At 38.9% G+C, this 14,152-nt stretch overlaps 1 protein-coding gene across 5 annotated transcripts in view; it reads left to right on the top strand.

Annotated features, from left to right (window-relative positions):
- The first annotated feature begins 3,279 nt into the window (after positions 1–3,279).
- vegfc (vascular endothelial growth factor c) overlaps positions 3,280–14,152 on the top strand; it is a 56,331-nt gene continuing 45,458 nt past the window's right edge. Inside the window, exons 1-2 of one of the 5 annotated variants that reach the window (XM_047812761.1) lie at positions 3,280–3,720; positions 3,753–3,988. In XM_047812761.1, coding sequence (XP_047668717.1) covers positions 3,869–3,988 — 120 coding nt within the window. In that variant the 5' untranslated portion in view covers positions 3,280–3,720; positions 3,753–3,868. Of the gene's footprint in view, positions 3,989–4,060; positions 4,191–4,396; positions 4,532–14,152 lie in introns of those variants that run through there. The other 4 variants (XM_047812764.1, XM_027146108.2, XM_047812762.1 and 1 more) reach the window with 4 other exon arrangements.

Below are 14,152 nucleotides of genomic sequence, written 5' to 3'. Positions count from 1 at the left end.
GTTCCCAACGACCAATCACTGATCACTACTGTTCCCAATGACCAATCACTGATCACTACTGTTCCCAACGACCAATCACTGATCACTACTGTTCCCAATGACCAATCACTGATCACTACTGTTCCCAATGACCAATCACTGATCACTACTGTTCCCAATGACCGATCACTGATCACTACTGTTCCCAACGACCGATCACTGATCACTACTGTTCCCAATGACCAATCACTGATCACTACTGTTCCCAACGACCGATCACTGATCACTACTGTTCCCAGTGACCGCTCAGTGATCACTACTGTTCCCAATGACCGATCACTGATCACTACTGTTCCCAATGACCGATCACTGATCACTACTGTTCCCAGTGACCGCTCAGTGATCACTACTGTTCCCAACGACCGATCACTGATCACTACTGTTCCCAATGACCAATCACTGATCACTACTGTTCCCAATGACCGATCACTGATCACTACTGTTCCCAACGACCGATCACTGATCACTACTGTTCCCAGAAATCCCTTCATCTGACAAAAAAACCCCCCAAAAAACAGCAAGATTTCAATATGTAGTCATTTGTTCCCAAAAAGTAATCCAACATTCCAGCTGTAAAAAATAACTCCAATTCCTAGTTCTACACAATAATGAGCTGCCTGCTGTTACTATAGAAATGTACAAGAGTGAATCCTAAAGAATTTTGTAGAGCTTTTGTACGTCATGCCAAGAAGAATGGACATCAGCCGTGACCTCATGATGCAAGTGATGCTCCTCAATATGAAGGGTTATAAGGCCATTTAAATACAATTTAAAACTCACACTTTGGCATTGGGACAAAATTCGACAATGGCCCATTTATCACAAATTATAAGCTATATGGCTAAAAGTATCTGCACCCCAATGTAAGTGGTTCTCCCACCAATCTGTTGCCACGGAATATCTCTGTATACTTCACTGGAACTAAGAAGTTTCAGCATGATAATGCCCCTGTGCCCAAAGTACCTGAGCTTCATGATAGTGTGACGGTTTGACAGAGGAAGGAGTAAGTCACACGTGTGCAAGTCACAAGTAAGTCTCAAGTCTCAAATTTGCGACTTAAGTCTGACCCGAGTCATGTCATATGACTCGAGGCCCCAGTCTCTGGGGTTTGGAGTTTAAAGTGAAAGATCTTGAGTGTCCTGCACTGAACAGCTTTGGGATGAACTGGATGTTGAGCCTCTTCAACAACCCAACATCAGTGTCGGCTTTCACTAATTGTAGCCGAATGAAAACAACACAAGTGCAGTTTGTTTCTTGCTCAGTGGTGTATATTAAATTAAATTAAATTAAATTATAGGCTCAATACAACCACACTAACATCACACTGTCTAAGCAATTTAGGCAAAAAGGACAACTACATTTGGGGCAGAATCTGACACTAATAGGATTGTGATATCATCGTGATACTGTATGTATCAGGATACAATATCTTTTATTATATCACGATATCTCTAGCTGGAAAAGATTTGATCTGGAGGTTCCAGTTAGAAAGGAATAGCTAGAATAAGTGTCTTATGACCATTTATTTAAATTTCATTACACTACTGACTACTAACTTCACTTGAAGTTAAATATAAACAACAACAACAACAACAACAGATTAGTGTTAGTTTAATTGTGAAATGCTTTTCGTGCCCTTTTGAGAGATCACTGCGGGTAGGAAGAGTAGGAGCAGGTAAATTGCCCAATTGCTCTCTTGCCCTATTAGGTTATAAATCCGAGGAGAAAGAGGTTGGCACTTCATGATTGGACTTGTACTCATGCCAGTTGTCACATTAATCACTGGACTAAGAGCCTGAGACAGCTACGAAAGAATGAGTGTGTTTAAAAAAATCCATCAGCTGCATTCCACTAAATAAAGAGAGTGGAGCTTTGAGTGCCGAGAGCTCTCCTGTTGGGAAACAACGCTCCAAAGCAATTATTTAGCCACTAATCTGAGAGCACCACTCCACACCAGGCACACATCACACACTCATCACACATCAGGGTGTGTGTGTGTGTGTGTGTGTGTGTGTGTGTGTGTGTGTGTGTGTGTGTGTGTTTGTGTGTGTGTGTGTGTGTGTGTGCGTGAGTGGGGGAAATTAACATATTTCTCTCTAGTATACTTACTGAGTAACCTGATGGACTTTCAGTATATTTGATGTCAGCACTTTACCTACTTGTTTGAATTTGAATTGTACTTAAGTACTTAAAAATGTCTTTATTCAACTGAATCAGGAGTTTAATATCTTATTAATATCTCTGCTTGAAACAAAGTGGGTTTGTTTTTTTTCACACAGTGTTCAGTGTTCAGTCAGTGTTCAGTTTTCACTCAGTGTTCAGTGTTCAGTCAGTATTCAGTAAGTGTTCGGTGTTCAGTGTTCAGTCAGTGTTCAGTCAGTGTTCAGTCGGTGTTCAGTGTTCAGTCAGTGTTCAGTCAGTGTTCAGTCAGTGTTCAGTCGGTGTTCAGTGTTCAGTCAGTGTTCAGTTTTCAGTCAGTGTTCAGTGTTCAGTCAGTATTCAGTCAGTGTTCGTGTTCAGTGTTCAGCCAGTGTTCAGTCAGTGTTCGGTGTTCAGTCAGTGTTCAGTCAGTGCTCAGTGTTCAGTCAGTGTTCAGTCAGTGTTCAGTCAGTGCTCAGTGTTCAGTCTGTGTTAAGTGTTCCGTCAGTGTTAAGTGTTCAGTCAGTGTTCGGTGTTCAGTGTTCAGTCAGTGTTCGGTGTTCAGTGTTCAGTCAGTGTTCAGTGTTCAGTCAGTATTCAGTCAGTGTTAAGTGTTTAGTCAGTGCTCAGTGTTCAGTCAGTGTTCAGTCTTCAGTCAGTGTTCAGTCAGTGCTCAGTGTTCAGTCTGTGTTAAGTGTTCCGTCAGTGTTAAGTGTTCAGTCAGTGTTCAGTGTTCAGTGTTCAGTCAGTGTTCGGTGTTCAGTCAGTATTCAGCCAGTGTTAAGTGTTTAGTCAGTGTTCAGTCTTCAGTCAGTATTCAGTGCTAAAGCTCAGTGTTAAAGCTCAGTGTTAAAGCTCAGTGTTAAAGCTCAGTGATCTTACTTTTCACTTTCTGTCCTATTTACCCCGACCTACACACTATAGACATACAGATGCACGCACTTATACATATAAATACATACTTTGTACAGATATACATAGTTACGGTGTAGTATATAAATAAGTCTATAAAAGTTGGTGGGTGGTCGCGCGCACAGAAGGCGGGGTGGGAGGGGGGCGCGTGCCTCGGTTCCTATTTCTCTCCGTGAAGCGCCGTGCAGTGCATCAGTGCCGGGAAAGAAGGAGGGAAGAGCAGAAGGCAAAAAAGAGGTGCAGAGAGAGGAAAAAGAAAGAAAGAAAGAAAGAAAGAAAGAAAGAAAGAAAGAAAGAAAGAAAGAAAGAAAGAAAGAAAGAAAGAAGGAAGAGCAGCAGTAGGGGGAGAGCGAGAGGACACCGTGGAAAAGGAAAAGGCTGGAGAGAGAAAATAAGACGTGATGCCATGCGGCCACTGAGACGCGGAGACGGGGCTTCGTCTTAAAGCCGAGCGCGCGAGGAGAAACCGGGCATCATCATCATCATCATCATCATCATCATTACCAAGAGCAGCAGCAGAAGCAGCAGCATCATCACCCGAATATGTCCTTAAGGTCTGTGTGAGAAGAAACATTCGGATTACTTTTACGCACTTCTCCGAACGCTAAACTACTGAACATCCAAAAATCCAGAGAGAGAGAGAGAGAGAGAGAGAGAGAGAGAGAGAGAGAGAGAGAGAGAGAGAGAGAGAGAGAGAGAGAGAGAGAGGACGGACGGACTGGAACTTCAGACCGGATCGGATCAGATTGGATTTTTTCTGGAGATTTACCTCTTTAAGATGCACTTTTTTGGAATATCAGTGTGGTTTGCGTTTTCGGCGCTGCTCTGCGCGAACCTCGCGTTTCAGTCCAGCCAGGAGTACTATGATTATGAGCAGGAGGAAGGAGATGATGGCATGGTAAGCAAGGACAATACAGCATAATGTAAAACTAAAGTACGTGTGTAGAAGTGTTGGCCATGGCTTAAAAACTTAGTCTTAGTAGTAAAGTCTTTTGATGTCTGGTATGAAATGAGGTAAGAAAGAAAGTGAAAGTCCGACCAAGAATCTTCTTCACATGGTGTCGTTGGACTTTATCAGAAGTTCTTGCAACACACAGCAGGTGAGGTGGAACTAGTGTGAGAACATGCCGTGGTGCAAAGAACCATGGATGTGAGATTAGAGCAAGTGAATGAAGTAGAGGAATGGAGGAGTGGAGACTGGGGCAGGTGTTACTGGGTCAACGTGTGTGTGTGTGTGTGTGTGTGTGTGTGTGTGTGTGTGTGTGTGTGTGTGTGTGTGTGTGTGTGTGTGTGTGAGAGAGAGAGAGGGAAGCAGATTATACAAAATGACTGATAATCTCAAACACGTGGCCATTTGACTATGAAAAACATCTAACTGGTTAAATTCAAGTCGCTACTGGTGGATTTTTTTTTCCAGATGAAAAACATTAAAGCAAGTTATGTGAGTAAAATATTACGTCTGGGGAAATGTGACATAAGTACTATATCTTGACATTTTTATGATACATGAAATCTATCACAGTATCTTGTAGCTTGCCAAAATGCTTGGGAAAACTGTATTATAAGTGCTGCATTAAACTAAAACATAATTTATCACTATCGAGACCTTCATGACCAAAATCCATAAAGACATCATGTTAAAAAAGGTATTTCTGGATTTTGGTCACGAAGGTCTTGAAAGTGATAAATTATGTAACAAAAAACTTTTATTGAATATCGTCAAGCTGATGTTACGTAATCTTTAAAACAGTTAATGGAATTATTCCCGTCTTTGTTCAGTCTTTTTATTTTAGTTTAATGCAGCATTTATAATACAGTTTTGCCAAGCATCTGGTAAGCTACAGGATACTGTGATAGATAGATAGATAGATAGATAGATAGATAGATAGATAGATAGATAGATAGATAGATAGATAGATAGATAGATAGATAGATACTGTACATAGATAGTCAGAGTCCTTTACTGTTGTCGTTATATCTTAATTGTAACAAACTCTGAGAAAAATGATGTCATATCAGATACAAGTGCCAAAATTTGAGAATTTGAAATAAATAATAAAAAAAATGATTAAAATAATAATGATGATTGTATTAAAGTGAAATCGGTATGTCAAAGATGTCATCTTGATAAAGATAAAGGCTTTTTATTTGTAATTATAAGTGTTAATCAAGAATGTGTGTGTGCCCTGTGATGGGTTGGTACTCTGTCCAGGGTGTATCCTGGCTCGATGCCCGATGACGCCTGAGATAAGCGGTAGGTTCGGATAAGCGGTAGGAAATGAATGAGAGTAAGAGAGTAGGTGTTAATCGGGATGTTTAGACCCTGCTGCTTTTACCACAATAAATCCATTACCCCTGATTGTGGAGTTCCAATGAATTCTCTTACAAACTCTACAGTAGCACTTCAGCAACAAGGAGAGAAAAGTACAGTTCAGTATCTTTTAATCTGACAGAAAAGAACAGATTAATACCCCTTAGACAGAAATGTACCGTTAGATACCCTTTTTCTGCCTGTGCATATCATTTTAAAAGCTAAATGTTACTAAATGTTTAAACACAGCAGTACATTTGGGTGTAAAGTGTATAAATGATCACATACAGTATGCCCCTGTACAAATAAATAAATAAATAAATAAATAAATAAATAAATAAATAAATAAATAATACATAACTTGACAGCTACTTCAATCCCTTCCCATACATCCATAAGTAATGTGTGTTTCCTGGGTAATCACGCTTGCCTAAAATTAGACCTGTACTCTTGTTTTCTTAGCTTTCCTTTAAATCCCTGGTGTGGATGTAAAATTCAAAGCTTATTAAGAATCATTTAGCTGGAATCCATGGAGTATGGGAGCGGAATAGTATGAAAATAAAAGGGCTTTGCTATTTGCTAATGGTTTATTTGAAATCCATATGGGGTGTATTTGTCTTGTACCGGTGCCACGGAGGTGAGGAATTGTACTATGATTGAACATGTGGCCTTGAAAAGTGCGAGGGAAATATCAGCGACTCTGTTAGGTCTCAGTAGGCATTACTAATTGTCATTGGTGTGACCGTATTTCTTACTCGCGTAACTGAGGAAAAGCCTCTTCTCGGTTCTCAAAATCCGTATCAGCCGTACAACTTCTCACGGATAAATTAGGGACAGCTTGTTGAAAAGGTTAGTAATGGATTTGAGAACATTTCTGATAAACCTCCATAATCTGGTGATTGTTAGGCTTGTGACATGATGCTATCTCTTTCTTTCCTGACCTACTTACTGTTGTGAATGAATTGGTCTTGGGTTAAGTGCAAATACATTTTTACTAGCAATTGATAACAGCAGGACTTCAAGCAGGAAGCTATTTGGGAGCAAATTTACCCCACTATGGAGGGAATGGGAAGCGTTGCTGTCGCTCAGCTCCAGGGTTTGATCTTTAGCTTGGATTGCTGTATACATAACGTGTTCATAACATGTCCTTGAGTCTTTCTTCCTATTTCTCCTGGTCCTATTACCTATTTTTGGAGGTTGTCTGCATGGTGCACTAACATGGCCTAATGTCTCATCCATGGTGTGTCCAATGGGTCTCCTCTTGACATGTGTTCCTGGAATAGCCGAACTCTAACCCTAACCCTAACCCTAATCAAGAATCCCCACCACCCTCACCAGAAGGACACTGGAGTCTCATGACTTGTCCACCACACTTTTTCTCCTAAGGTTGGATTGTTAGGCAGGTTCTACAGTAACTTTAGGTTCTGGTTTGTAGATTAAATCAGCCACACAAAGTGAATCTCTGAACATGGAAAATTCTGTTCCTCCTACACTATAGTGGATTCACCCAGGCAGGTACTCCGTTGGTTGTGTTAACCCCAGTTTATTGCACTGTTGCCCCAAAACCTTGGACAGTTTGTCTTCTTCTCAATCTTGTTTGCTTGGATTCTTTTTACTATAGCACTGAACCTGGGCCAGCAGCATGTTCCTTTGCTTGTGGATAAACGCTGAGGCTGAGGAGCACATACACTTACAAGCTGCCTGGTTGTCACGTCTCTTGTCATAATCCTCTGAGTGTCTGGTCTTGTAATGTTTTGTATAACAGCTTGTATAGTGTTAGTTTCTGGGTTTAATAAGAATTAGAGTTTTTCATTCATGTAAGGAGAGACCTCGTTACCCCAGAATACCTCAGTTTTATTAAAAACATTGGCTTTATGGTGGCCTGGGGCTGTCACAAGGGGTTCTTTGGGATCCCCCTCTTTTCCTTTGTGTGTGTTTGTGTGTGTGGTTTAGCAGACTGAGAGATGCATGTGCCATTACACCACCCAGGTAGAGCAACTGGTTTCTCACAGGTGGAAGGTATTATATTTTATCTCGGTTCTGAAGCCATCGTATCAAAGCCATCGTTTTGCACTTTCATGTCACTGAGCGTGAGGCCTCGAGCTGACTCCTCTGGGAAGCCGAGCTTCTGCTCTCCTTCACGATTGGGCAACATGGTGGTATTTCTAAGGATATTGCATCTACTGTATGAGCAATTTTGTATGTTGTGAAATTCTCCTGTAGGCGACATAAACTCCAGCCAGACTGGCGGCCTGGCAGTAAAAAGCTGTGTGTTTTTTCTTTCTTCTTTTTTTTCCTGATCCAGATGAATACTAAAGATGTAGTAATGATCTGTTGGTCTGTAAAATTGGTGATGTTTCATTTCGCGGCTGCAAAGTCTAAGCCAACCGGTGCGTAAAGCTTAGCATGGTAAAAATTAGAGCGAGGATTTGGGTTGCTTTAATCACGTCTCCGTACAGAACGGAGCAAAATGACTCTTCCTCATGACTGATGACTGAACGTTTATATGTACAGTAATAGTAAACGTCTACATAAATGTGTTCAAGCTGTCTTCCTTTAAAGCGTCTCCAATCTCACTTACATTCATGACCTTGAAATCGCCAAATTTGTCAAAACCTGGTGAGTTCAAGGTCAGGAACCTAAGTGATGAATATAATGAACATACTGTAAGTGAAGAAATACCACAAAATGAAATTTATCATTTTTCATCAATTTTTCCTCCAGATGTTTGGACCCCTATTTGGTTTTTATGTTTATTGTAAACAAACACATTCGTATCTTTTTTTTTTTAATGTATACAAAATACTTTTACAAAGCTACTGGTTACTGTGTATGAAAAGATGTATATATACTGTACAGTATGTGTGGGTTATAAATGTTAGAAACAGATCTCATTACCTACCATGTCTCATAATTTATCATCATATTTATGTCATATTATAATAGTCATATTTCCCAGCTCATGATGTTCAAGATGTTTGGGAATGTTTTAAGTTTTCCATACCGTTTGAACCAGGTTTCGGTTTTCATCTCACCGAATAAACAAGTGTTACCGTATCCTCCGAGCTTACGTCTTAAACGCCACAGCAGTACTGAAGATGTTAATATTTCCTTTCCAAGCACGTTGCTCGCCTGTAAAATGAGAGCAATAAAAAGAGCAAATTGAATTATATTTTCACTCGTTAACTGTAAAAGTCCGTGTTCTTTTTTTTTTTTTTCCTCTTGCACCATCTGGAGAGTTTAAATTCCCAGCTCTGGAGTCTGACTTTGTCACCGTGTAGTCTAGCAGAAGCAGGTTTGGTTAAACTCCAGCTCTACGATCTGGCTCTATCACTGCGTTTCCTTGGCAAAGCAATTGAAAAGAAATCCTCGCTGAAGTTAAGGTATATCGCAGGAATATCATGTTTAAAGGTTAAGAAACCTGGAGGTTCTTATATTGTTCCAGACACGTTCAAGAGAAATTTGGCCATTTTTTTACATTTGGATGAAGCCTTTTATACTTGTATAAACATCATACTTTACACATGAACGACTATTTGGAGAAAGAAATCGATATGTTAATTATTTGTGTAAGTTGCATTAACGCACCACACCATTTTATTTCTTTTACATTTTGCCATTTTTGTTGCTTTGGCATCCTGTATGTTTGGTTTTGCCTCGTCAGTCTCGCCGTATTTCAGCGCTGCACTGATTCTTTGATTCTGCATTGCTACAGTCTCTGGATTTGATCCCACTGTCAGGTCTGGACAATATCTGCATTAATAGCTTTGGTTAGAATAATTCCAATTCTCAGCAGTAATATTATGGGATGTTTACCACATGATGCGTTACACTACTTGAGCTTCTACGATAGCACACTTATTGTAAATACATTAATATATGCACATATACTGCTTCCATAAGTGTTATATATATATATATATATATATATATATATATATATATATATATATATATATATATATATATATATATATATATATATCTTTACAGTCACAATAATCCATTATAAACCTGTTTCTTGCAGCTTGTCCATGTTATACTACTGTTATAGAAAATTAAAGATTTCGACTAATCAGAATCCAGAATAATGCAGTAGAGCTGGACACCATGGAAGTATTCTTATCTCTTGTTTGTTTTTTTTTTTTTTGTTTTTTGTTTTGTAAAAGACAAAATAACAGTGAAGATTTTCCGTGCAACACGAGCGTGAAATGTCTGTGACGATTTCTGAAAGTAAATTGTCCAGCAAACTTACAGACTGTAGACTTTTATGTAAAGTCTTTCTCTTAGTAGGATTCGTTCTGTCATTCGCGGCATTATTGTGTCTGACGTCTCTTATTTTTTCTTCATTAAGTATAGTTAATAGAAATAAAAATACAAATAGATATAGTATAGAACTAAAAAAAAAACTGCTGATTCGTCTCATAAATGTTTCGTTTTTTTTTTACTATCTTTAATATGCTCCTTATTCAGCTTTGGGTGTTTAATGTGGGCTTTGAATGCTTTCAATGTTTTATCTATACGATGCTTGCGATCTCTGTGGAAGATTTTATAAAAAAAATTTGAAATCGTTCATTTACTTCAACAGAGCCGCGATTAAAACTTTTGATTTAGACTCTGGATACAGCTAATTAAGATTCAAACCATTATTTTTTTATTCTTATTTTAGGTCTGACACCGTAACGAAGGCCTGCACCTCATTACATGCGTACAGCTCATTAACACGCCACGTTACTCGTAGCCGTGCAGCACTGTAAGCGGTAACGACTTTACAGCCTTCAGACATTAATGCAATATTTAGTAAAAGGAAGTGAAGACTTTAGAGGAAATACAAGCCACATGTTTAGGTACGGTCCACGGCATGGTCTCCATTCATGTCAAGCCCTTGAGCTGTACAACACTTATCCATACACACCACACTTTATCTTTTATTTATTTAAAAGGCACGTTTACGCAGCGAGGCGGAATCTGAAGCAAAGGCAGACACATTGAAATATTTTTCTTTGTTGTTTTTCTGAAGTGGTAGTTTTTTGTAGCTAATAAAGAATGGAATTGTATCTCACTTGAAAACCTTTTTCCTAGCACCAGAGAAAGAGGAAGAAAGAAAAAAGAAAGATAGCCTCATTACTTCCTGTGTAAGATTAAGCCGCATGGCTGTTTCAGTGTTATGTTTAGTGCCGAAGCTAACAATTTAAGCGAAAAAAAACAAAAGAAAACAGCTAAAAGTCTAATAGATTTAATCGAGACTTTTAACCGTAATTAACCGTATTTAAAGACGGCGTACAGTATAAAGGTCCCGGCGTAAAAATACCCTAACCCTAGGACAATAAGAGACTGTATTATTTAAAATGTTTAGCTTAACGTTATATTTTAGCTTTGCATGTAATGTATCAGAATAAAGTCAAGCCCATATTATTACATTTCAACTTCATACCACAGCGCTGTTTAATTCTCAACTCTGATTGGTCAGAAGGTGTTAATTCATTTCCCATAACCGCAGCTCTGACAGTAGTACAGCTATTAATCACACTCTAGTGTAGTGCACTTTTTAATCGTTCTTATAGTAACCGCTCATTCAACAAGATGTTTGTTTCCGATTTATTCATGGAAGGAGACTTCAGTGTCACGGGGGAAAGCCGTAAGTTGTCCGACATCTTCGGGACAGAGGGGTTTGCGTGTTGAGTAACAAGCTGATTTTTTTATTTTTGCTGTTTAAAGACGGGTTCCGGAACAAGCTGCTATAACGTAAGCGAGAACCGGAACTAACCGGTTTCATGGTTATTCCGTAACATTAAAAATTGCGTGAAACAAATAAAAGTATGGGATTGTTTAATGAATGTAAAATTATTATGGTGTGTAATGAGTGAGATCAACAACTTCAGGGTTTTCTTTCATTTTAAAATAATTTATCGGTAGCGATAAATCTGCTTCATCACAGTCGGGATGTCGATTATGATCCAGCATGAAATCTTGTGGTTTATTTTTTTCTATCTTTGTTAATATATAAGAATTTAGCAGATGTTTATTGATATTTAGGAGAAAATAATTGGGTAGCTAGATCAGCCTTATAGAATCATTGTTAACTTAGATTAGCTAACAGACAAACCTCACTGGATTTATCAAACCAATAATTTATTTTCCTTCTCTTTGAGTTCTCTGAATGATAATCCTCAATGTTGGTGGCCTTCACCATATCCGTTACACCCGTCCTAATCTGTTCCAGCGGAGGCTAACACTCGGTCAGGGTCAGCAGTCGGTTTAAAACGCCTGTGTCTGTGAACTCTGCCCTTTTGCCCACAGCGTGTTCACGCTCGTGTTTTCAGCTGGAGCCGGACGGAGCGTAGTGCTGCAGTTCTTTACAGATTGCTTTAACACGTTGGCCAACGAGAAGCCGTGACTTCCACAGAAAGCAGAATTTAAAAGCCGCATTGCTTCCGTTTCAGAATTATCCACATCACAGCTTCCTGCCTGATATGGTTTCTTCACGCGTTCTGTCTTTAGCGGGTTGCGACATCGCCCACACAGTACAGTGGCTAAAATATGTGCTACATGACACACCATTTATCTGTTTAATTAGTGCTTCTTTTAAAACATGACCGAGGTTATTGTGAGAGTGATATGCAGTCAGTGGTGCTCCAGTTGTGGTGCCAAAGTTATCTATGGTCTTTTTTTGGTTTAACCTAATATTCAAATAAATTCTTGTATTGATTGATTATAAACTCTGGCTAAACAGAATCCTGCGTTTATGAAGTTACAATTTTCACACTGCTAATACTTTATATGGGGGCACGGTGGCTTAGTGGTTAGCACGTTCGCCTCACACCTCCAGGGTTGGGGGTTTGATTCCCGCCTCCGCCTTGTGTGTGTGGAGTTTGCATGTTCTCCCCGTGCCTCGGGGGTTTCCTCCGGGTACTCCGGTTTCCTCCCCCGGTCCAAAGACATGCATGGTAGGTTGATTGGCATCTCTGGAAAATTGTCCATAGTGTGTGAGTGTGTGAGAGTGAATGAGAGTGTGTGTGTGCCCTGTGATGGGTTGGCACTCCGTCCAGGGTGTATCCTGCCTCGATGCCCGATGACGCCTGAGATAGGCACAGGCTCCCCGTGACCCGAGAAGTTCGGATAAGCGGTAGAAAATGAATGAACGAATAATACTTTATACGAGGTTAACAGTTAAACCTGATTTTTCAAAATCTGACGTTTCACACTGTACATTCCTAAACCCCGGTTTAACCTTTTTTCATATTTACATATTTTTGGCATCAAAAACAATGATTGGATTAATAAAGAACAAGAGTGAGAAAAACATCACTGTGTACATCCTCCTTGGCTGCGTTAAGCCTCCTGGGATGCACAAAAACCAAAAACTTTACTTTTACCAGTGGGTAAAAGCAGGGTTTAAGATTAAGCACAGTCTGAAAAGCCATTTAAAGTCTTCTATAAAGGTTCATTACATAAATAAGGTTTCTTAGTTTCTACATAAAACTCTTCAGGGTCGTCTATTTTTAAAGGCGTGTAGCTAAATACTACATTTAGGACAAAGACACTATATTTCCCATATTGAACCTTTATGAAGGGGTATTCATTTCTTTCATATTTAATGACAATGGATCTGCAGGAGCTCTGGTCCATTCTTTTACAGATCTGCTGTCCATGATTCAAGAATTCAACCAAACCAGAACCTTTACTTTAATTCCATGCTAAAGATTACATCAGCATTCCTGTAAATCTTCTTAAAAATTCTAGTTCCTCTTCTTCTTCAGTTGTCCTCTCTAGACTTTCGCATGTGTTTTAAATAGTCGTCTGGCGAAATGACCCAGCCGTGATTCCCTCTTCGGCTGGCTGTTGGATAGAGCTCCTTCCTTTGTGTAGTCCAAATACAGATTTTTCCATTGTGGTAAACAAAGAGATCAAATAATTGAGGTTGTAAGAGGATTGAAAGATTTTGAGTGACAAAACTTTAAAGGCAGAATTTTTTTATCCTGACTTTTGCTCACGTGACTGAAGAAAAGAAAAAAAACAAGTTTTGTAGACAATCTGGCTGTAGATAATAAGTAATGACACCCCACTGCTTAAAATATCAATGGGTCAGAAACTGGCACTAACAATGGTGTAATGTAAGCCCCGCCCCTTTGGTAAAAAAAAAAAAAAAAAGCCAATCACCATTTAAAATACAGTTTAGTTAAAATACACCGGATCTAATAATACGAGCTATAGAATTCAATTCAATAAAAAAATTCATTTAGACTCAAACAATTATGCTTAAAAATAAAAGTTTACAAAATCTATTTTAATTGAAGTGTTTTATAGATAAACTTACGGTAAATAATTAAGTAAAATGATATAAGAAAAAAGATTACATGACAAGCTAACAGATTATAAATTAGATGTTTTATTCATACAGCATCTTTTTAAAAGCAAGTTCAGTGTGTTTTCATTGACAAAATAAAAAAAGAAATCCGTTTTATAGCGGTTTTACACAATAAATTATAGTCAAATAAAAGTTTCACAGATGAAATTATCTAAGATTAGTGAAGATAAAGCGCAAAATGATGAAAACATTTTCTGGTTAATTCGTCTCTGGTCTATGTGTCATCACTCCCGCTTCGTTTAGACGGGTCTGATTATGACTGAGAACTACTCAGGAACTTATCCAATATGGCTGCCGAGTTGACAAGACTTCAGCAGAAGGACTTTAATAAGATTTAGCAGCTTAAGTAATGCTGTTTGAAAGCAGTAAGTAATGCTGCTTAC

Source organism: Tachysurus fulvidraco, chromosome 4, assembly GCF_022655615.1.
Source record: "Tachysurus fulvidraco isolate hzauxx_2018 chromosome 4, HZAU_PFXX_2.0, whole genome shotgun sequence".
Lineage (NCBI taxonomy): Eukaryota > Metazoa > Chordata > Actinopteri > Siluriformes > Bagridae > Tachysurus > Tachysurus fulvidraco.
This window is presented reverse-complemented; position numbering and strand designations above follow the sequence as displayed.